We start from the raw sequence: 24,788 nt of genomic DNA, 5'->3' as shown, positions 1-24,788 counted from the left end.
TTCCACCTTCTCTTGAACTTCTCCATTCCACCATCAGTCCCCTCGGTGCAGGCAACGGCAACCTTTCGAGACCCCCAGCACCTCTCTAGCTGCTTCCCTAATGCAACTAGCCGTCCTATCCCACATTTCGGTCGCCTCCCCACTACTCTCCCAAGCTTCCATAGCCCTAAACTTCTCCCCCATCTCCAGGGCACCTATCATGGTCAAACTCCACCATTTGATCCTAGGTCTGCCATCCACAACCTTCTTTCTCTTCCTTATCTTGATCCCCAAGTCCATCACCAAGAGTTTATGGTGGGTCGTTAGGCTCTCACTCGGAATCACCTTGCAGCCTTTACAGAGACCTCTATTGCCCTTCCTAAGGAGTAAAAAGTCTATTTGCGTCTTAGCTACCAAACTACGAAAGGTTACCAAGTGATCCTCCTTCTTCAGGAAACTCGAATTGGCTACCACCAGCCTAAAGGCTTTTGCGAAATCCAACAGTGCAACTCCTCCTCCTTTCCTGTCCCCGAAACCACAACCTCCATGCACATCATCATATCCCCCGAAATTGACCCGATGTGCTCTATAAAGAATTCATTTAAAACTAAAATAATGTTCTAAACTATTTCCTGAATTCTTATTTCTGTGTGAACTTCAACTACAGCTTGTGTATGATTGCGGAGGTTTGAGGACACAAAGAGAAAGTAAACTGAGGTGGCATGATTAGCATAACAGATAAATACAATTGAACACAACTCTATAACCATGGCAAATAAAAGAAACTATTTTCTTATGTAAAGAGAAACACTAAAATAAAACTAAATTTGAAGTATACATGTACAGCTGTAACATCACATTTTAGTTTCTCACAAGCAGACCAACATTTCACAACGGCATATTTAGCAGCTTCCAAGAAAGGTCAGGTGCTTACAACTACATGCTACAGTATATTACAAGGAGACAACAACTTCATCCACCAGTGCCTATGCACACAACGTACTATAAATGATAAAAATTGATTGAGAACATTTATTTGATAATAAAATGATCCTAAAGCAACAACTACTGCTAGTTCACTAACCCAAGCTAAGGTCAGCCTATCAAGCACTCTGTATCACAATGTTCAAGGTAGTATCTTATAGCTTTCTAGTTCTTATAGAATTTGACATCAATACATAGTTTAACAGTTTTATAACCTAACATTTCAACAATTTGAAACAAATAATTGCAAGACCGTTAATTTGGCTAATCTAGGGTTACAACTAACAATTCGAAGTGGCAAAAATGAGGGAAAAAACATAGTGGATTGTTTGAAAACATACCGGAGTTTCACTGCATATTAGAGTCTGAGAATGAAGCGTTGAAGTCTGAATAGGCCGTGAGAATTTCACCGTGACTCTATTACCTCTAATCGCTCCCAATTCGTCAGAAAATTAAGCTGCTTTTCTAACCAAATCAGAACTACAAAAAAAAAGAGGTAGAAACTTACAATTCGCCACATAGGAGTTGCCTGCTGATTCTCGCACATTGCAGTTGGATACTTCACAAGAGATTAAAACAATGTAAGTAATACCCACCAAAGATACAGAGAAAACTAAAGAATGAAATTAAACCCTAAAAAACAGTTCGTATTTTGGCATGAAATGAAACAAGACGGAGAGAACTTTAGGGGAAAGCGGGAGGGAGAATTTGTGGAAAGCGGGAGGAGAAATTTGGGAAAGGATAATTTCTGTGTGTTCCCCTTTTTTCTTTTTTCTTTTTCTTATTTTAGGAACTATGTAAAGTAAGAAAAAATTTGAAATAAATTTAAAACTAAAACTAACTCATCAAAAACAAGTTAATATATTGTGTATAAAATAAATCATTTAAGTAAAATGAAAGATAGAAACATGGTGTCGTGACTTATTCAGTTTAGCCAATATCTAGATTGGACCTCATATTATACATATGATGGACTGAGTTTATGTTAGTATCTATAGGTGTCCTCGTTTAAAGTTATGATATATGATATCTAAGATCACATGTTCAGTATTCAAAGAATGTTTTAGGTCTTTAGATGTCACGACCTAATTATTTATGTCGTAATGGTACCGCAGTTCTAGCACGACCACGATCAACAATAGATGTTATGATTTTGCTCTGTGTCACTGTACAAATCCTACAATTCCAACCCGTCCACTCGAGCTATTTCTACTCTGGTAGTGGCCTCAACATTGGGCACAATTTATCAACAATTTTTTAATCTATTGGTAAAATATACAATAGACAATTGCTTAAGGAATGTTGAAATTCGTGGTGGATCTTGAGAATCCTCTATTTCGATGCTGAAAATCATTTAAGTAATAGATTCGCTAGATAATGCGGAAATCATCATTATGGACCCACGATTGGCATCAAATTATAAAGCGTAAAAATCACTCTATGATCAATTATGGATTAAAGCTAATAATGATGCATGAAATGTAAAGAACAACATTAAAATGGCGAATATTAAAGTAAAAGGGATAAGAAAGCATATTTGTATTATTGGTAACTAACTACATATAGAATAGTATAGCCTCCTTGTGATGCAGGAATAAGATAGGCAGGATCGTGTATGTAATGTAGCCAAATATGTTGACTAGCTAGTCCTTCAGAGTTTGTTAAAAGGAAAATACACAGTGCTATTTTGTAAGAGTATAAGCGTAAGACGAGTAACGAAAAATGTAGTTAAATATATTGTTTTATGTCCTGTATGATAGTGTTCAATGCCTCTCTAACCGATCATTTGTCTATAGTTGTGAGGGTGCTTGGTGTTCACCGGCTAACTTGTAGGTATTCGATTAGTCTATTAAATGAAGTTACCTATTGGGGTCGATATATGCTCCCCTGATCTCACGAAGGTTGTTAATTGTGGATATTGTTGAAGATCAAGAAGCTTAAACAATTAATGGAATAATTAATTTATCTCAATTCTACTTTAATTTGGTTAAATTTCAAATTGTATTTGAAATTGATTTTAAAATTGCAATAAAGTGCCCACAATTTAAATACGGAAAAGTACCAAATATACCCATGTACTATTGGAAAAGGGTCAAATATACCCTTCGTTATACTTTGGGTCCAAATATACTCCTACTGTTAAACTCTGGGTCTAAATATACCTCTCCTCCGTTAAAGTTGTCTAAGGTGGACATCCAATCCTACGTGGCAATGACATTTGATGAGGTGGATACCACGTGGCACGCCAACTCAGCACCCCAAACCCATTTTACCCTTCCCCTCTGTTTGTTCTTCCCCCACTAAAATTTTCTTCCTTTCCACCACCATCACTACCATAACCGCCACCAGTTAGAGCTCTGGAAAAAAATGTTCTTCCAATTATGCACCACGTTATCAAAACGTTAGAACATGAAATTGAGTGGCACTAATCTTTAAATTTTGGACCAATCAAGCCAAGTTAAGCAAAAATGACTTCAATCATGGTTAGTTGGATGAAATGTCATCCCATCCCAGAAATATCAGGAGTTGAAGCTGAACCACTAAGGAGAAGATGGTTGGCGTAAGCATTAGATATCATATTTGAATTCTTACGAAATTGAAGTTGCTTGTAGCTGAAGATTGTTGGGTATTATATTGTCGGGGGATTCAAGCTTCGAAAAAGTAACAACTGGTAATGGTGGTGGAGGGGAAGGACATTTTAGTGGTGGAAGAATAAATAGAGGGTGGAGCAAAATGAGTTAGGGGTGCTAAGGTGGCATGCCATGTGACATCCAACTCATCAAATGTCATTGACATGTAGGATTGGATGTCCACCTTGGACAACGTTAACGGAGGAGGGGTATATTTAGATCTAAAGTACAACGGCAGGGGTATATTTGGGTATTTGACCCTTTTTCAATAGTACAGGGGTATATTTGGCCCTTTTCCGATTTAAATATGATTATAACCATATTTTAAACTCCCAAATTTTGCTGAATTCTTGAAACATCATGTCCTTCCTTATTCCTTCGTCCCCTTTGCTTTTTTCATAAGTATCATAGCTTTTTCGTAAATATTTGCTATCAGCAGACACTCGAACATCGATAACTTGTCACCATAAATAATCGTAGCAAAAGATCATTTATATTTAGCTACGAATTCTTTTCGTCGTCAATAGTTAAATCATTCAACTACAAATTTAAAATCGTCATTATTTAAAACATTGCATATTTTGTGACAAAAAATTGTTGTCACTAAGTCACATGCTGATTAAAGACGATAAATTGTTCGTCACTAATTGTTTATATTATTAGTGACAAAAACTAACGTCACGATCAAACATAAAACTTTGTAGTTATATCTTACAACATTTAACTACAAACTCTAATTTGTCGCTATTATAAGAACATACTTTTTGTGACGAAATTTTTTCGTGTTCAAAATTTAACTAATTTTAAGACAAATAATGATTTGTCACAAATTGGGTACATTATTAGTGACAAAATAATGTGTCACTGAAAACACAAAATTCATGACTAATTTAACTCAATAAATGGCCCAACTCATTTTTTGGTGGGAAACTAACTTTGCACAATGGAGCATTAGTTACTGGAGGGGATCCAATCCCAGTTCCAGTTTCATGTTATAGTCTTCCTATGGTTTTGAAGGTAACTTAATAAATTCTCAACATAATTATCTTGTCTTCCGTTGTCACAAAAAAGATATTTCACCTCTTTAACCTTCTCCCTGTATATCTCACCCTCTTCTTCAGTGAGTACCAAGCTCAGTGACTCAGCCACCGAGTCACGAGTGAATGACCCGTCTCGATCATCTCTCGATATCGAATACGCCATCTTCTTCTCCTCCAACAACCTAGCATTTATCCCTTGATCAGCCAAAAATGTTAACAGAACCAATGGCTTCTCAAATTGTATTGCTTCAACTACTGAACTCCAACCCGAATGAGTCAAAAATCCACCCACTGAGTCATGACTTAGTAGCTTGAGTTGTGGTGCCCAACTCGTGCACACAATTCCCCTTCCCTTTGTTCGATCTTCGAACCCTTCTGGTAATTGAATCAATTCATCATCAGATTCCCCTCGTTTAGTTCTTAAAATCCAAAAAAATGGTAACCCAGAAAGCTCTAATCCGAGTGAAATTTCAGTGAGTTCGTTTTGACTCGGTTTTGCTTCACTACCAAATGCTATGTAAATCACTTTTCCTTTTTCTTGCTTGCCAAGCCACGATTTTATCTCTCTCCATGTGTCGGTCTGCGTGGTGTCGTCTTCATACGCTGTTGTCGGTAGCTGCCCCACCGGTAAAACTGGTTTTCGGTGAATATCCTCTAAAACTTTCAGCCATTGTGGTTCAAATTCTGAACAACTCCTTACAAGCAAAATATCACAGATTTCAAGAGTTTTATGCAAACGAAAAATATCAGAAACGTCTCTTCATCTCCGTTCATGGAAGCTTCGAAGATTCACAAAACTTCAAACAGCTTGAAAGCAACTGTGGTTTCAAATGGTACCCATTTTGGGGAAACGGTGTACTCTTCAGGTGTCTTCCGAATTTCATAGTCATTGTTTAGTCCAGGTACAGGTCCCGTGAAACCTAGCACCGCGGCGATGAAAATGCTGAAATAAGCCGTTGGAATATTGAATTTTTTAGCAACTGCAGGAATCCAGTACGAACTAAAATCGAAGAGTATAAAATCAGGAGCTGAGTCTTCAAGAAACTTAGCCATGGGTACTTCAAGTCCATCTTGTGCAATTTTAAGTAAGGGACATCAATAGTGGCTTCTGCATTTCTCGGTAGCTTTTCGATGTGTGGCATAGGAAGTTTGACGAAATTTAAGAAGGCATCAAGATTTGGTGGAAGTTTTGGGAGACGATCGATGTTTCTAGGAGTAGAAATGAAGGAAACTTTATGACCCTTTTGAGCTATAAGCTTTGATAGCTCTAAGTATGGAATCATATGGCCAAAAGCTAGCCATGGGAATACTGCAATATGCAGCTTTTTATTGTTTACCTCCATTTTCATGCTATGTAAATCTCTGGTTTTTCTGTTTCTTGCAACAATTAGCAACTAATGGACTTTATAAATTCATGAATCTCAAGAATAGTTCAACTAAGATTAGATTTAAATAACTAGGATAAGATTTAACACGGTTTTAATTATTTTTCAAAAGCCAATTGGATTTCTATATTTTTATATTTGTTCCTTCTCTAATCATTCAAGTGTATATGCTTTTATATTGATCGTTGATTGTTTTTTCCACCCAGAAAATGATTTTAAAATGTTATGAAACCACTTGTATTGTATTTATATAAAAATTTGGAAGATCTCGGGATCATAACAAGATTTTGGGGGTCACCCCAACTAGAAAAAAATAATATTTCTATCCAAAAAAAAATTCATTATTAATTGATAATATTATTTTAGAGTAATACGTTATCAACACGATTTAATTATCATCTAGGTTCAGCTCACACTAGCTATCACTGCTCTGCTCCAAACTCATCGGTAGACATCTGTGGTCGTCCAGTTCTTTCACTTGAGCACCTAAAGTGGATCTTGTTTCATTTAGACACCTCAGGTGGGCAATACCTGTTCCAGTTAGACAATTTTTGCACCAGATTTTTTAAATCCCGAGCGCGTGTATATCAGTTGTCTCCTACGTGGATTAAGTGACCAATTACATTGTACCAACTCATTTAAATTTTGCCAACTCAATTAATTATGTGCCAACTCAGTTGCCAACTCATTTTAATTGGCCACATCATTGCTCACGCGGGCAAATGAACTAAAGACCAAATTAGGGCTCAAAATTACCCATTTCTATATACACACTTCAGGTGCAAACGATCAGGCGATTTGCCACGAAAACCGAGGTAAAATTTTCGTCGATTTCGTTCAATATCTTCTCCATTTTCACTTAATTCTTAGTTAATAATCACTCATAACGTATTATTTTCATTTATTTGCAGGTTTTAGTCTGGAAATCGACCCTTTGGACTTTCTTCGTTTCAACTTCATTTGCGACATTGGAGAAATTTAAGGTTCTACTGAACTTTTCTCGTGTTTGTATGCTATATTGTGTTTAAATTTGGGTGTTTTGGTACGAAACTGGTTGTTATCACTTTATTTGTTTACTAGGATTTATTTGGGAATTTCAGTGTTAAAGTTCGGGTTTTTTTGGGTATTTCCTTGTTGCTTGTGTGTTGTGGGGTGTTGGGGAATATAATGGACGACTATACTCTTACTTGTTTTCACCATGGGGGTACAGTTGTGGAAAACCCTGTAGTGGGTCCCACGTACAAAGGGGAATTAGAGGTCTTTGGTGCTGCTATCGATAAAGACCATTTTAGTCTTGTTGAGTTGGAAGCATACACTAAAGATCTTGGGTACACAAATGTCCTTGGATTCTACTGCAAAAAGGTTGATGATAGTGCCTTTGTTCAGCTTACTTCTGATAGATAATTACTAGGGCTTGTGAATGACTTAAAACATGGTGATGAGTTTGATGTGTTTGTGGTCCATGGCATTGATGAGGTGGAGGAGTTGCCACAACCAATTGGTTTGTTGGTAGGGCCAGAGGGTGATGACTGTATTAATGACCCATGTGGCACTGATGAAGCTGGGGCAACACATGTGGGTGAGAGGGGTATAAATACTGATGTAAATGTTCCAGATGGGGCTGAAACATTTCCAAAGGAGGCCGAAACACCTCCAAATGAGGCTGAAACATTTTCAATTCCAAATGTGGGTGAAACAGATCCAAATAGGGGTGAAACAGATCCAAATGGGGGTGAAACAAATTTGAATGGGGGTGAAACAAATATGAATGGTGCTGAAACAGATCTGAATGATGGTGAAACAATTCTAAATGAGGCTGCAACAAATGGGGATCAATCAGATGTTGCTAGTAGTTCTGAATTATATTTTCCAGATCTTGATGATTCAGATGTTGATGAAGAATTGAGAAACCTTAGAGCTGAAAAGAGGAGTAAAAGGAACCCCAATCCTAGAAGAAAAAAAACTAACACAGAAGAAATACCATTAGGTGAAGCTGGTGTTGATAGAGGCTTTGAAGATATTGGTAGAAATAAGTCTGCTAGGTATGTGGGAAGATTAGGTGGAGATGAGGATTATATTGACAGTTCAGATTGTGGTAGTGATGACAGTGACGATGAGTTAGATGCTAATGCTGTAAGGGGTGTTGATCTACCAGCAAGAAGGAAGAGCACAAAGCTCAGGTGTGATCCAGCTTGTGTAGTTGCTATTTTTGAACTTGGTATGGTTTTTAAAAATGAAAAAGTATTTAGGAAAGCATTGGCTGATTATGCAATAGAATACAAAGTTAGTCTTAAGTTAAGGCCTAATCAACCTGGTAAAGTAAGGGCTCAGTGTAAGGGTAACAAACAATGCAAGTGGTTGTGTTATGCTGCAACAGATAGAGATTCTGGTGACTTTATGATTAAGAGCTACCATCCTGTACACAAGTGTACAACTTCTAACAAGAACAAAATGTGCAACACTAAATGGCTTGCTGCTAGATTTAAGGATTGAATAATTAAGCAGCCATCTTTGAGAATATGGGAAATACAAGACATGTGCAGGGATAAGTTAGGACTTTATGTTGGTAGGACAATTTGCTACAGAGCTAAAATGCAGATACTAAGAGAGGCTATGTGTGATTGGAATTTAGAGTTTGCAAGATTGTGTGACTATGCTGATATGATAAAACAGACAAATCCTGGTAGTTCTGTTTGGGTAAGGATGGACAGAGAAAGTTGTACAGGGAAGAATTTGTTTGTGTACTTCTATGTCTGCTTGGATGCATTGAAGAAGGGGTAGATGGAAGGTTGTAGGAGAATAATAGGTTTTGATGGGTGTTTTCTAAAGGGTGCTTGTAAAGGTGAACTGCTAGTAGCAGTTGGCAAGAATGGAAACAATCAGATGTTTCTTATAGCCTGGGTAGTTGTTGACTCAGAGACTAAGCATAGTTGGAGTTTTTTCATTAATTACTTGAAAGAGGATCTGCAGTTGGGTACTGGAGATGGTCTTACTGTGATGGCAGACATGTAAAAGGTAATGTACATAGTAACTTGTTTAATTTCTCACTGTTTCTTACTGTTGAGTGTTTCTTTAATAATTTCTTTTCTTTGAAGGGTTTTCATGCTGCTGTAGAAGAATTGTTACCTGATGCTGAGCATAGGAGATGTGCAAGACACATCTGGTCCAATTGGCATCAAGAATGGAAGGGTGAAGAGAGAAGAAAACAATTTTGGAGATGTTCTAAGGCCAGTTTTGAAGTGACATTCAGGTCAGAGCTTGATAAAATGAGCAAACTTGGTAATGATATTTGTGCTGATTTATTGCATTATTCAGAAAAATCATGGGTGAGGGCATACTTTAAAGAGCATTCTAAGTGTGATGTTGTTGAGAATAACATGTGTGAGACCTTCAATTCATGGATCTTGTCTTGTAGACACAAATAAATTATAACCATGTTGGAGGAAATTAGGAGAAAGATAATGACTCGACAATGTGATATGATTAAGTTTGCCAACACTTGGATATCTGATATTTCACCTATGGCTAGACTTACCTTAGAGGATAATAAGGAAATGGCTAGGGGCTGCAAGGTTCTTTGGAACGCTGATGTTGGATTTGAGATTGGAGAGGGTGAGTATAGGCATACAGTTAACATGAGTACTAAGAGTTGTAGTTGTAGAACTTGGCAACTGAGAGGAATTCCATGCCAGCATGCTGTTTGTGCATACTACCACATAGAACTAGAGCCTGAACACTTTGTGGAGCATTGGTATAGGAAGGATACATTCTTAAAGGCATATAGTTATTTCATCCAACCAATTCCAAATATGAAGATGTGGCCTGAAACAAACAATCCAAAGATTGAGCCTCCTGCACCTAAACCAATGCCTGGCAGGCCGAAGAAGAAAAGAACAAAAGGCAAAGATGAACCAAAAAAGATGAGGTACGGAAAGGTGTCCAGACAAGGGGGGAAAATAACTTGTTCAAAGTGTCATCAACAAGGACATAACAAGAAATATTGCAAGGTAAAATAGTTTTCTTTGAGTTGGTTAACTTGTTTATCATGTATTTTGGGTTTTTAAGTTGGTTACTGCCTTTAAATATGCAGGTTGTGCCAGGTGCAGAAGCACCTAGCCAAAGTTTACAACACCCTGCAGAAGCACCTAGCCAAACTGCACCTACAAGCTTAAGCCAGCCTACACCTTCAGCAGCAGTTTGTGATGATACAACTAGAGTTAGGAGGGTGAATCAATCAAAAAGAGTTAGAAGCTCAAGCCAGCCAGCCCCACCTACAGATACAAGTATTCCTATTACAAGAGGAATAACAAGTCAACTACCTTCTAGAAGAAGACAAGTTGCTGGACAGAAGAGAGACAAGGTTGCAACTGGAGAGGAACCTGCAACTAGCGGACACAAGAGGGCAGCTGATGTTGGATTTGGCATATACACAAGTACAAGTGGAACTCAAATACTAAATGTAAGTCAATTTTAACTTTGGTCTCTAAAACACAACTACATGTAACAAAACTGATTATGCTTCATTTTTCTGCTAAAATGCAGCCAGGAACATCAAGCCAAAGGATTCTAGAAACTGGTTCAGCTTACAAGGATGCAAGTCCAACAGGCATAGACTTTGGTTATAAAGCTAGAAGATTGAGATGGAAAAACAAGAAAGCTGTCACTGGCCCCCAATTGAAGCAGATGGCAAACAAGAAGAAGAAGAATTGGCAGTATTAGGATAGGATGTAGTACTTAATTGGCAATGTAATATGGCACCAAACAATTTCTCTTTTTGGATGGTTATTTTGGCAATCTGCTACTTGTATGTAGCAGTAAACAATTTGCAGTATTTTAATGTTTGCTTTTGGCTACTTGTATGCTAACTTTGAGCTCATTCTTGAGCATGTTAATATATTAGCTACTATTTGGGGTTACTTTGTGCCCATTATATACCTGTTATTGGTGTTTAAACAGTTCTGCTAATGTAATTATAGCTGCTGTTGGTGTTGAATAACATTGACCTACCTGTTGTTGGCAATAATATGTAGCATAAACAGAGCATTGTTGGCAAATACAAAACAGAGCAAGCCAGGTTTTTATGCAACTGTGTGAGCTCAAAACAGAGCATTGTTGGCAAATACAGTATAGACAAAACAACATTTCATTTCATTTCATTTCATTCAAAATGCTGGTTTACATGAGTGATTGTTGGCCAAAGTTTAGCCATGCCAAAATACAAAATTGTCACAACAATGCAGTAACCAAATTACATTCCGACAATCCTAACAATATTACAACTACACAACTTAGCAAAAGGCAAGTACTTAAGGAGCACATATTGTACTGCTCCATCTAACAATTTGGCTTGATTTTCCATATCCCCAGCATCACAAAACCAGCAACAATAAGCATATTTCTTGCTCGAATTCTTTTCTCCTCAAAAGCCTTCACTTTCTTCAACAAACCCCACATCACCCTATTTGCTTGCGCAGGGTGCCTATCTTCAATCCAAAAGAAGTAATCACAACCACCCATTTTCTACAAAACCAATTTTCAACCCAACAATTAATCATCTAATAAATAATTAAATAAGGAATGAATGAAGATATAAGCTTACCTTTGGTATTTTACAACATAAAAATTTGTGACCTGGGTTTAATTGGGTCCAAGAAGTCTTCAATAATGCTTCATTACCACATCTACAATATCGGGCATGTTCATCAAAAAACTCCATGAAAGAGTCGGATAAGCTCGACATAATAGTAACAGCAATGGAAGAACGGACGAGGTGCAGCAGAAAATATTAGCTTGAATTTGAGGGGGAAAATTGATCGTGAAAAGAGGCTAAAATTAGGGCTAAATTGGATTTTATTTTGAAGTGGAGAAGATGATATGTATAAATGGGGAAGTAATAATACCGTTGGCTGCCACAAAGGATTAAAAAAAAAGGTTACACGCGCGTTTTTTTGACTGATAACAGGCGACATGCCAACGGTGCAAAAATTGTCTAACTGAAACAGGTATTGCCCACCTGAGGTGTCTAAATGAAATAAGGTCCACTTTAGGTGCTCAAGTGAAAGAACTGGACGACCACAGATGTCTACTGATGGGTTTGGCCTTCATTTTATTTTAAGTTATCTTGACATGTTTTTCTCTAGAAGGTATGGCTGCCTTTCATTGTTGATGACTACTAATTTCGAGATATACCGTCAAATCTCTCTCTATAATTGTCATCCGTTATAACAAGATTTCACCATGACGGCCTGATCTTCTCCAGAACCGATTTTTCATGTTATATTTTACTTCTATATAAAAACATTTTACCTATAGCAGCAGTGACATTCATTATAGCGGTAGACTCTTTGTAAAATCACCTCTATATAATAGCCATACTCATATATTGTGTAATAATATTTTTTAAGAAATATATTATGCATAAGAAATAAAATATTAAAATATTCAGGGTGATCATCATTAATGTCATGTACACATTAAATTTCAAGTACGAATATCTAAAAGGAAAAAATATTATTTCTCATAGTAATCTTATTTAGTCTTACAAATCACCTATTTCGTATCTATCGATTTTGTATAAATTTGATACTTACTTCCCTGATTTTGGTAGTTGTAAAATTAGTCCATTTTAAGTTTAAAATGTTGTGCTCTCTTTCCTTTATTAGTCTTAATTTATTTAACCAACTAATATGATAATATCTCTGATTTTTTTGGTTGTGCTAGAATTTTAGTCTTCTCAATTTTTAATTAATGAAGTATGAAATTCAATTGAGATTTTAAAATTAACAAGTATTTTGTTTTCGTTTAATACATAAAAGGTAGAGAAAAATAATTTTGCGTACTTTTGTTTATAACAACTAAATGAGATCTAAACATAAAAAATGTCAGTATACATATATAACAACACCTCATTATAGCAGCCAAACACTACCATTATAAAGGTTTGACTGTACCAGTTAGTCTAGATGCTATTGAACTTTATTGTTTGGTCGGTGGAAAAGGAATAAAGGATTATAATTACGGGATAAATTGTGACATTATTTTATCTTATTTGGTATAAATTTTTTATTTCTGAATTAGCAAATTCCAAATTATTTTTATCGCAGTCGTGTTAATATTTTGCAGCACACTCTATGTGAAATAACAATTTATGAAATTACTAATTCCTAAATAACAATAAAAGATATATTTGCCCTCTCCTTCAAAGCTGAGCTCCCAACATTTTTAAGATAGACATTGTTAAAATTGAATATGAAGGTCTATTTCAATTAATTCAACGTAAACCAAACCAATTTTTTATGTTATATACCCTATATCTTTTTCGTCTAATGAACCAAATATCTATTAATAAAAATAAATTTACTAAATACTTTTATTATTATTTAATCTCCATGTTATAACCTCGAATAGCTTGATTCCCAACCAAACGGCCGCTAAATGTTGTTATCTAATCAACTCTACCTGTCCTTATATTTTTAGGGTCCATTACATGGACTTGTTTAACCATTTCATTTCTCAAGGAAAAAAAAATATGGATAAGGCATAAAAACACATTTAAATTAGAGTAAATTAAAAATTACATATCTAAATTACGCGAGCGTCCTGTAACCTCTCTGAACTTTTTTTTTTTTTTACCCTTTTAATAATGATCTGATAAAGAAAGCAAGTTAAAACTTGGTCGATGCATATACTAGTGTTTTAAAAGGCGGGGGCGTAACACGGGGCATTTTACACATGCCTCGGCGAGGCGTAAGCCCCATGGGTATTTAATTTTTAGTATCTCATAAAATAATATACTAACAATAAATATTTTTTAATAGGTAAAATTACATAAAAAAAATTAAAGAAACCTGTAAATAAATGAAATATATATATATATATATATATATATATATACGTGTGTGTGCGCGCGCGCGCGCTTGATCCTCACAAATAACTAATCAAAGCAATCCATTATTGTATTATACGCAACTTACAACTTGTAATTATATATAAAATAATTTTACAAGTATAACTAATACAATGAAATAAAAGGTATTATGAAATGCAAATCAACTCTAACATCTTAACTTTCAAACAATGAAAAAATCACAATTTTTTAAAACAATATTACTATCATACTATTCATTTTATCTTCATATAAGCAAATAATCAATAAACTTTATATGTATTATAATTAAAACGTAACTCCTTCGTGAATAAAAATAAAATTACTTTCAAATATCGAAATAATAAAATATGACAATTTTGATACATAAGACAAAAGACCAATGACAAGTGAAAATGTACAATTCGGCTATATATTTTTTAAAAATATATTAAGTGATATTCACCCTCACGATATTCTCAAATAGTAAATATGCAATACTACAACTTGTTATTTGAGTTATACCAATCTTCTTATTTCTATAGATGAAAGACTATTAAGTATCATTCATTTGTTAAAGAATTATGAGGGTCAACGATTTTAATTAAGGAATTTAACACATAATCTGTGTAAGAACTGTTAGGCGAGCCCCGAGCATTGGGCGTTAGGTGTGTTTAGGGCGTAAGCCTCATAGGAACTAAGCCTCGCACGTGAGCCCCGGGGTGTTTTGTCAGTGCCTCGCCCCGGGGCAAATCCTGAAACTGCCTTTTAAAACACTGGCATATACACGCTTATACAAGACCAAAAAAGAGGGGTTTTATGTCCATTATTTCATTTTCTACCTCTTGTCACCCACAAATTGATGGGCAAATTGAGGTGGTGAATTGAACTTTAGGTAACATGCGGAGGATTGTTTTAAAAGGTAAATTAACTTCTTGGGATGATTATTTGCCTTTGGTTAAATTTGCTTGTAATAGAATATTCATTCTTCTACTGAATTTTCTCCTTTCGAAGTTGTTTATGATTTTAATCCCCTTACTCCCCTTGATTTAGTGTCATTGCCTACTAATGGTGTTGATAGTCTTGATGAAAAAAATAAAGGTAAAATGACGAGGAAGATACATGAGCGAACTAGACTGGCCAATGGAAGGAGGAATGAGCAAGTAGCTTTGAGAAGAAACAAAGAGCGAAAATAAATCATCTCTAAGCTTGGGGATTTAATTTGGACTCACATAAAGAAAGAAAGATTTTCTTCTAAAAGGAAGTCAAGATTGCATCCTAGAGGCGATGGACCCTTCAAAGTTCTCGAGTGAATTGGAGACAATGCTTACAAGTTGGATCTACCTAGTGAGTATCAAGTAAGTGCTACTTTTAGTGTTGCTGACTTGTCCTTGTTTGATGTAGGGTTAAATTCGAAGACTAATTCTTTTCAAGAAGAAGGGGATGAGAGCTTCATAGGCAAGGATGAAGTTATAGAAGCCCTAAGAAGCCTGTCGTCAAGGTCACAAGCTAAGGAGTTACAAGCCAACGTTGTTGGGCTTCAATTGGAGATCAATGAAATGTTTATCATGGAAGAAGAGCTCAAGAACGAATCCAGAAATTATGAAAAAAAATGGGCTAAATGCTACACATATTTTATATTTTATGGTCCAAGAACAAAAGAAGGAAAATTGGGCCCATATGGAGCCCCAAAGAGCTGAAAATGCCAAGTAAGGGCTAATTCATGCCCAAATTGGATGAAGTTAGGCGTGTGTTTTGATGCCTATTTGGTCAACTTTTCCTTATTTTATTAGGGAATAAGTATGGCTATATTTTACGTGCTTCCTAGTTTAAAAGTTTTTAGTTTAAGGCTTCATAGTTAGGTTTTACTATGTATTATATCCATAAAGTAGGATTCAAATCTATGTTATTTGTGATAAGTTTTCCCGATATATAGGGATGGATTTTGTTATTTTTCATAACACAACATTATTATTATTTGAGAGTTTTTCCCCTTTACATCTTCGCGTGTGGCTACTAGAAATTTATCTTACAACTTTACAAAAATAATTTTATTTTAAGAGGTAAGATTAATTCTTTACTTGATATCTTTAGTTCTTATTCGTAAAGTAAGGTAATTAATCTTATACTAATTGTTGTCTCTAATTTCTTCAAAATACGGCTCTAGATCGCCTTTAGTCTAAGTTTTTGAATTTACTCTATTAGTACCATAATTAGTTTTAATCCGCTAATTTTTTAATACTAACATTAATTAGGATTCTTAGCACTTACTTTTGAAATTTGGAGATTTTATTCTCGAATTTTGCATATCTTTACCTTCTCGTCTTTAATCTTTATATCTTCGCTTCCGCATTATTTTCTTATTTTTATGAGATAATGGTCAAAAACACACCTCAAGTATCACTTTTTGTTTTTTAGTTTCCTATCTGAATTATCAAGTGTTAAAGTTTCCTACCTAAACTATCACCAACTAGTTTGCAAAACACACCTCAACTATCAGTTGTTCACTTTTCCTACCTAAAGTATTATTTTATGAGATAACCGTCAAAAACACACCTCAAGTATCTCAATTTTTTTTTTTTAGTTTCCTATCTAAACTATCAAGTGTTAGAGTTTCCTACCTAAGCTATCACCAACTAGTTTGTAATACACACCTCAACTATCAGCTGTTCACTTTTTCTAGCTAAAGTATCACTAATTAATTTGCAAAACACACCTCAACTATCAGTTGTTTACTTTTAATGAGGTTTGTAGGTTTGTTTTGCAAACTAGTTGGTGATAGTTCAGGTAAGAAAAACAAACAACTGATAGTTGAAAGTGTGTTTTGCAAACTAGTTGGTGATAGTTCAAGTAGAAAACTAAAAAAAAAAGTGATACTTAAAGTGTATATTTGACCCTTAATAAAGTAATAACCCGATTCTTATCACAATGTCATTAAAATACAAAAACTTCTAACCGTCCAAAAATTAACTCATCAAGAAAACCAAAGTAGAAGAATTATTCAAATAGCTTATGAATTGCCAACAATATTTCTAGAAAGTCCAATCAAATCAGGAAAACTACTGGGAAGCTTCTCAAGTTTATGCAAAGGATCAGAAAGGGAGTAGAGAAGACATATCTCGATAGCCAATAGCTCGATTAGCAAATATACTTGTTGATAGCCAATAGCTCGATTAGCAAAATTTGAGTTTGGCAAAAGAACCAAATAAAAAAGTCACCTTGCTTCAGATAGAATTCCATCTATTCCTGTGGCATGAAACCGTCATAAAAAATTAAAAAAATAAAAAGGAACCAAAGTACTAAACCGGAGTCCTTTAGGAAACTAAAAGGAAAGAGTTTCTTTGAAGCAAAGATTGATATATAAAGAAACTGAAGAAAAGGCCTAAGAACATCCCAACGGAGACAAAACACAAGGTGATTTCTTCTATCTATTCAAGCATTGGTGGACAGAGTTACTTGGTACTTGTTGCTGGTGCGAGGTGACATGTATCTCGTGTAATTAATTGAGGTGCGCACAAGCTAGCAAGGACACCACGATTACAAAAAAAAAAAAAAAAAAAAAAAAAAAAAAAAATATATATATATATATATATATATATATATATATATATATATATATATATATATAAGATGCTGAAGAAAGGGCATAAGAACTCTTATAAGATGACTTAAGCTCTATTGACAGCTTAACTTCAGAATGTCACTGATACTGAATTTAACAACTTGTATTTCTTCAGATAAGAAAAAACTCGTAGTTCATTATAAAAGTGGAAAATGTTTATCCAGGCTTTGCAGAAATTAGCAGTGAAGATTATCTGATAGAGCTACATCATAAGATGATATCACGACTATGAAGAACTAAAACAAAGAAAAGATCAAACGATTTCACCCAATTCTACCAAATGTGTCAATATAATGTAAGGAGCAGAAGTATAGCCAGATAGAGCATTCAGTATTTGCTTAACTATTTTTTTGGTAAATAATTAATTTTCATTACCAAAATCGGATAGGCAATACAAATCATGATGACTGGGTAATGGACAATAGCTCATCCACATTAACTTATTCATGCTCTCTCTCAACAATAAAACACAACTAGTATTCTAGTTAAACACATCACTACCATAGTTTTTAACCTTAAGCTTGATTGTATCTCAATTTAACCTAAAGCTTTCAAGTGTGAGCATGTCCTCATTCTAAACATACCGCTGTAAACATAATCCGGTACCACCCGCCACTTTTGGAACACGGCTAAAATGAAAAACTATACACCAGGGTCCAGAGGTACTCACACACATGGAAATATGATAGACTTTCCTTGTTCAGTCAACGTGATTGCCTAGACAGTATGAAACTGGATCTGCAGTGTTCTTGAAAAGCTAATAAAAAAGATTAGAAGTAGAAAAGATCATTACAAACAGTTGATTAGTCAGTCAGCCAACCAACGAATGAGTTAAAATGAAAAAAAAAAAATACTTACTGAATTCCAAAAAAAATAAGAACTTATATAAGAGGGATTTCTTCCTTACAGGAAGACAAAATTACCTCCCAATTTGATCAGACAAGTCTGTTCTGCTTCTTTTCTAAGCTAAAACTTGTTGATGCTTTTAATCTGAAGTACAACATGGTAGAAACATGCCAGAAGGAATAACCTCTCATGAAGAGAATCTTTCATAAGTAAGGTGCTGTTTATTGAGTAAAGTCCGCAACAAACGTGTGCTGGTAATTACAAGTGGAGAAAATGCGTTAAACTTAGACAAGGAAAAGGATCAGAATCAAATAACTATTAGTATTGAACTATTTAATTAAGAGTAATTTAGTGAAAATACCTCTTACATTCTAGGGGGGAGTGGATTTCGAGGGAGTAACTTAGGAGAATAGGACAGAGGACGAAGTTATGAAAGACGACAATCTATCCATTGACAGCAACTCAGCGAGAAACACAAAGACGAGAGATGGAAGGGGGAGCGCACAAAGATGGGAGATGTGAAAACCATGTTCAGATCTGATCATAGGTAAACAATGTCTGGAGTTAGTGGAAAACTGAAATTGCAAAAGCATCGATCTTACACAATATTTTCATGAAGATCTTTTACGGAGAACAGAGGAGGTACTAATATAATCAAATCCCGGGATCAACATCCATAAAACCTTCCTTTCTCTACAAGCATTAAACTCAAGAAATTAGGACATGCTGATATTATATCATTCCTTTGGAAGTTGCAATTACTGTGCATTCAAAAGGAAAAAGTGGGGAAAGAGAAAATATAAAGGTAACATGTGCTCAAAAGATAGGAGACAGACAAACTGGGGAGCCTGAAGTAGACAAACATAAAAAAAAAGGATTAGTTTGTTCTCACCATTAAAAAGATAAGCTTCAGCAACACAAAAAACGTTATCAGCCGAGAGCTATTCCTGCAATTTAGTACTAGCAGTCTACACTTCAAGTTTTGACAAGAAAAGTAGTTAGGAATTTAATATCTTTAGTAGGCTGATTTATCTTCTTGCAGCTACTGAATGTTCAGCATAAGATGTATTTCGTGATATGCCAAATAGTTGTCATACATCTTCAAAGCAGTTAAACAAGATTTTCTTGAATGTTATGCAAAGTATCGATGATGTCTACTAATTTGCAGGAAACATACCACTTTCAGATATAACCCAGTACCACCCGCAACTTTTGGAACGCGGTTCCCACCAAAGATACCTCCGGTACTTTGCCTTGCATCCTCAAAAAATTGTCCAACAGAATATTCAAATGACGCATACACAAAGGAAATAAGAAAAATGCTCAGCATCAGAAGACTGAAAACTTTAAGGACACAGTTATAGCATATACAATAATTCACTAAATATGAACACCACAACAGAATTAGCAAGAGAAGCAATCAAATCGAGACCTATTTAGACGATGCAAGGCCAATTCCACGAGGCATTTTCTTTGAGCTAGAGTCTTCAACGTCTTTCAACTGATAATAGTGGGGAGCTACTTCTACAAGCCATTCTGGTTTCAATTCAGTAACCTGCCGCATGTATTCCTTAGTTGTCAGGACCAGGCCATGATAGACAACCCATCTAGGAAGCACCTGTGATAAACCTGAGCTGGGGTGAACATGACATGTCTGGGTATGTTTAACAGTTCGATAACATCCATTCTTCTCTAGTCTTGCTGAGTGGGGAAAAAATCCTGATATTATAGACTTCTTAATAGCTTCCAAGTCATTAACATTTGATGTCAAATCAATTCCAACCCTTTCCAGCAGACCTTCTAACTGATCTCGGATATCTCTAGCTTTTTTCATGCTTCTGACCTGGATGTAATTCTCATAGCACCACTGGGTTGAAAAGTTTGTTTCCTTCCAGGAATTGTAAACCTTAAGCAAAGCACTATGATCACCCCAATTGCCAATGTGAAAGCTCATCCAAGCATTGTCAGCTTGGACTTGTCTGTCCTTTGGACGATAGAAGATTGAATTCCCCACGGAAAGCATTGCAGCAATACTTATTATATCAGCTGAGCACTTGTACTTGTCAGAGGCAACTATCATCTTGGACAGCATTGGATCCAGAGGAAATTCGGCCATTTTTTCACCCACTTTGGTTAACTTACCATCTTTATCAAGGGCACCAAGTGCAAATAACAGTTCCAGGGCTTTAAGTAGAGCTTCAGCTGGTGGAGGATCCATGAAGTCAAAGTTCAGCAAGTTAATAATCCCAAGGCTCCTGAGTAAGAGCACCACATTCGCAAGGTTGGTCCTTTGTATTTCTGGAATTGTGTTATCTTCCAAACCATTCCTATAGCTATGTTCAGTGTATAACCTGAAGCACTTTCCAGGACCTGTTCGTCCAGATCGACCAGCTCGTTGGTTGGCAGACACCTTCGAGATAGGAGCGACCAACAATGACTCCGTTCCTGTTCGAGGGTTGTAACAGTGGATCTTACAAAACCCTGTATCAATAACATACTTTATCCCATCAATTGTCAACGATGTCTCGGCTATATTTGTAGCCAGAACAACCTTACGAGCCCCTTCAGGAGTGGGCTCAAATATCATGGCTTGTAGTTCAGTTGGTAAGTTTGCATATATTGGGCAAGTTATCAGCTCAGCTAGTTTCTTCCCCAGTACCCTTATTCGCTGCTTAATAATATCCTCAGCTGTTTCAATCTCCTCCTGCCCTGTCAAGAAAATTAATATATCCCCATCACCCTGTGGTTGAGTTGCATGGATTTGAAGGGCAGTAATTACTGCTGCATCCAAGTAATCTGAGATTGGTTCTTTTATATGGTTTACCTCAACTGGAAACCGCCTTCCAGGTATTCTAAAAATCGGAGCACAGTCAAAATAATCACTAAACTTCTCTGCATCGAGGGTGGCACTAGATATAGGCAACTTGAGATGGGGGTCGAGCACGAGCAACATCTTTAATCAAGCCAAACAGGACATCCGTTGACAACGTTCTTTCGTGAGCCTCATCAACCATGATGACACTATAGCTTGCTAAATCAGGCTCTCTAAGGAACTCTCTTAGCAACATTCCGTCCGTCATATACTTAAGAACAGTTTTCTCACCTCGAAACGAACAGAGTAACTGACTTCATGTCCAAGTTTAACTCCCATCTCATGGCAAACACGCGCAGCAACCCTCATTACAGCAACTCTACGAGGTTGAGTACAACCAATCTTCCCATAACCCGCCTCATGCAAATATTGAGGTATTTGTGTTGTCTTTCCGGAACCCGTTTCTCCAACTATAATAAGAACCTGATGATCATGAACAGCTTGGACCAAAACATCTTTATAGGGATAAATTGGTAACGCCTTCCTATCCTCTTTAAGTTTTGATTTTCTTATAAACGATTCACCGTTACGTTGCTGCTTCTCAACATTAACATTATCTCCATCCGAATCCATTATACTTGCCTTTATGAATTCAATTTGGTCTTCAAACACAAATTGATAGACCGTTTGCTTTCTATCTTTTGACCCATAATTAAATTTTGCTTTGTTCATTTGATTTTCTTTCCATGCTTGTTGTGGATGAATGTCATGTTCCTCCCTGCAACGATGCGAAGCTACAGAGAATCTCTTTTTCTGATTAACACGACCACCTTCAAGACTATCATAGTCGTCAGGAATCTTATACTCATCAGCATCTTCTTCTGACTTACTAACTAGTTCAACAATCTTTTGCTTGTATAAATGTTCACGTTTCTCTGCTTCGGTTAATTTGTCGATTCTCTCAAATAAAAATTCCTCATCTTCTATATCATGTCTGAGTTCGTCTAGTTTCTTCTTCTCCCTTTTTTTCAAATACTCTTGCCTTGAAACTTTACGTAAATTTTCAATCATACAGTTTTCTTCTTCTGTATTTCTTCTAACCGCCCGTTTTTTAACATCGTCTTCGTCTTCAATGCTCGTCCTTTTCGACTTATTGGTATCCTTTTTCTTCACTGAATTAACATTGTTGTCCAAAAGCGTGTAGTTCTTCTGCTTCCTCACCAACACTGTGGCCTCCTTTTTAATTTTGTCTGCAACTTTCTTTGTGATCAGAAACGGTAAAACCAAACTTTATTTTACTTGGATGTAATAACGAGACAACAGGCAATTCTGAGGATTGAGAACGAGATGGCAAGACTTAGATAATCATCTGATATATGTGAGTTACTCTCTTTTCCTAGTTATAATGTGAGTGAGAATGAGAAAAATTCTCTAAAATAGTAGCACCCTCTTTCATAATTTATACTATACTTTCTTTTTTAGCCTGTCTAAAAACAACAAATGTCCCAAAAGTTCTTGTGGAGCAAGACAAATAGATGCGGTGGACAAATTTTTCTTTAATTGTTTTCTTTTTCTTGTCAAACTTGGTGGCCAAGCTGGTATTTGGGGATCACTTTCTACTTCGAGCATTTTGTCTTATTCTATAACAGAGAGTTAGCAGGCAGCACTCCGTCAACATGCCTGCTTGCTCCCGAGGTCATTTCCGGTATTTCAATGCTCTTGTGCTTTAATTATATTATACTTTCTCCGTTTTAATTTATGTGAATCTATTTGATTCGGCACGACATTTAAGAAAGAGTGAAAACTTTTAAAATGTATGACTCAAAATAAGTCTTGAATATTTATATGGTTATAAATTATTTCATAAAGTGAATTTATTTCTAAATTAAAAAAAAAAATCATTCATTTTAACATAAATTAAAAAAAAATAGATTCACTTAAATAAAACAGAAAGAATACTAAATGGTGTAGCGTGTGTCCTTTTATCTTTATGGACAAAAAAGTAGGCTGCTTTTATTGAATTTCTTACTGTAGTTTATACTTTGGGGCTAAGTGGCCCCACCTGAGCTTTAACTCCACGCATAATGGTCAACAGATGTAGCAGCCTTTTGATGCTACGACCATGTGTGGGCTCCATTTAAATGAACCATTTCATACTCACTTCTGTATTTAATGTATGTAATTAAAGAACTAATACTTCTGTCTAAAACTCTGAGGGAGCAAAATATCCAAAGAATTAGAAATGCTAAAAAATATTTACCAGTTCAAATCCAATTATTTCGAAAAACAAATTGACAGCAAACGAGGACTTGGACTCAATCCAAAATCTACTTCTGTTCTACACGTAGGTATGATAAAATTCTTATTTTTTGATTTTGAGTACTATCTTCAAAATATTAATACAGGATAACCTATCACCCTTAGCTCAAAGATTTAATAATCACATACTCGAGATTTATACTCATATGATACTCCTTCTGAATAAAAAATAGTATTTACTTAGTCATTCGCACACTCCTTAAGAAAATGCTTACTCCTACATAAAAATAGATAATTTGATTAAATTATCCCTAATTAAATAGGTATTGGAATTTGATCACATAGAGCTTAATAGGGATAAATATGAAAAAATAAGGTTAATTCTTTCTTTATTTGATAAGTGAACATTTTTTTGAATTTAAAAAAAAAAAAAAACTAAGTGGGCATTTTTTTTTTTATCCGGAGGGAGTACTAAAATAAAGCTTATTTTACATTATCAATCCAAATTCATAAATAAAAAATATTCACCAATTTCATTATTTTCACCTACTCTTGGGCCCGGGATTTTAAAACTAGCCAGAGAAAAAGTGGGAGAAATTGGCATGACCATTTTTTGGACTGCTTCAAGTTTTACCTATTGTCTCAAAATTATTTAACGTTTAAACGTTTAGTCACTTTTTAATATGAAAAAATTCTTCATAAAAATATTCTTACTTGAAACACGGTAAAACTCCAGCATAAAATATTAGAGTTTAAAAATTTTATAAGTGAAACTTCATTACATTTTACTGGAGTTCAGAATTTTCTTACCGGTGAAATCCTAACACAATGTGTTGGAGTTTGGAACTTTTAAAACTAAAACTCAAGTATATTATGCTAGAGTTTCAACCCTAATTTAAAAGAAATAATACATCCTAGAGTTCATAGTACATGAGTTTAACGGTTTGATTTTAAAATACAAAAGATCTATCCATCACTAAGTCATAATACATGAGTATTTAGTGTAGTTAACCCTTATTATTATTAATGTTAGAATTCTTGAGTTATTGTTTTATTTCAATTTTGTCTTAGTGTTATTTGATCAACCATATTCGTGGGCAATTCGCAGAATTGCCCTTCTTTTGGGGTGGTCTTTAAATTTTGCCCATCATATTTGAAATCTTTAAATTTTGCCCTTCGGCTAAATCTCATGGGTTTCAGGTTCGAACCCCCACACAGTCAAAAAATTTTTAAAAAAATCGCAAGGCAGAGTTTAAATTTCGCTATGCTCCCATCGGCATACACTTATGAAGGAATTACCAAAGTTATGTTGAACCCGGCATACTTATGCCTTATGGGCAGACTTGGCATAAGTATGCCGGTTCCGG

At 35.4% G+C, this 24,788-nt stretch overlaps 1 protein-coding gene and 2 pseudogenes across 1 annotated transcript; 1 reads left to right on the top strand and 2 right to left on the bottom strand.

The window, feature by feature from the left end:
- Positions 1 to 4,370: 4,370 nt before the first annotated feature.
- On the bottom strand, positions 4,371 to 6,115 carry LOC132638520 (UDP-glycosyltransferase 91A1-like; annotated as a pseudogene).
- A 3,821-nt stretch (positions 6,116 to 9,936) lies between these two features.
- Positions 9,937 to 10,934, top strand: LOC132638518 (uncharacterized). The gene is made up of 3 exons (XM_060355366.1): positions 9,937 to 10,025; positions 10,109 to 10,477; positions 10,561 to 10,934. The coding sequence occupies exons 1-3, from the start codon at positions 9,939 to 9,941 to the stop codon at positions 10,735 to 10,737; spliced, it is 633 nt and encodes a 210-aa protein (XP_060211349.1). The 5' UTR covers positions 9,937 to 9,938; the 3' UTR covers positions 10,738 to 10,934.
- Positions 10,935 to 11,147: 213 nt separating this feature from the next.
- On the bottom strand, positions 11,148 to 22,633 carry LOC132636235 (pre-mRNA-splicing factor ATP-dependent RNA helicase DEAH1-like; annotated as a pseudogene).
- Between the last annotated feature and the right edge of the window lie 2,155 nt (positions 22,634 to 24,788).

The sequence above is a fragment of the Lycium barbarum genome, chromosome 4 (assembly GCF_019175385.1).
Source record: "Lycium barbarum isolate Lr01 chromosome 4, ASM1917538v2, whole genome shotgun sequence".
Taxonomy (NCBI): domain Eukaryota; kingdom Viridiplantae; phylum Streptophyta; class Magnoliopsida; order Solanales; family Solanaceae; genus Lycium; species Lycium barbarum.
This window is presented reverse-complemented; position numbering and strand designations above follow the sequence as displayed.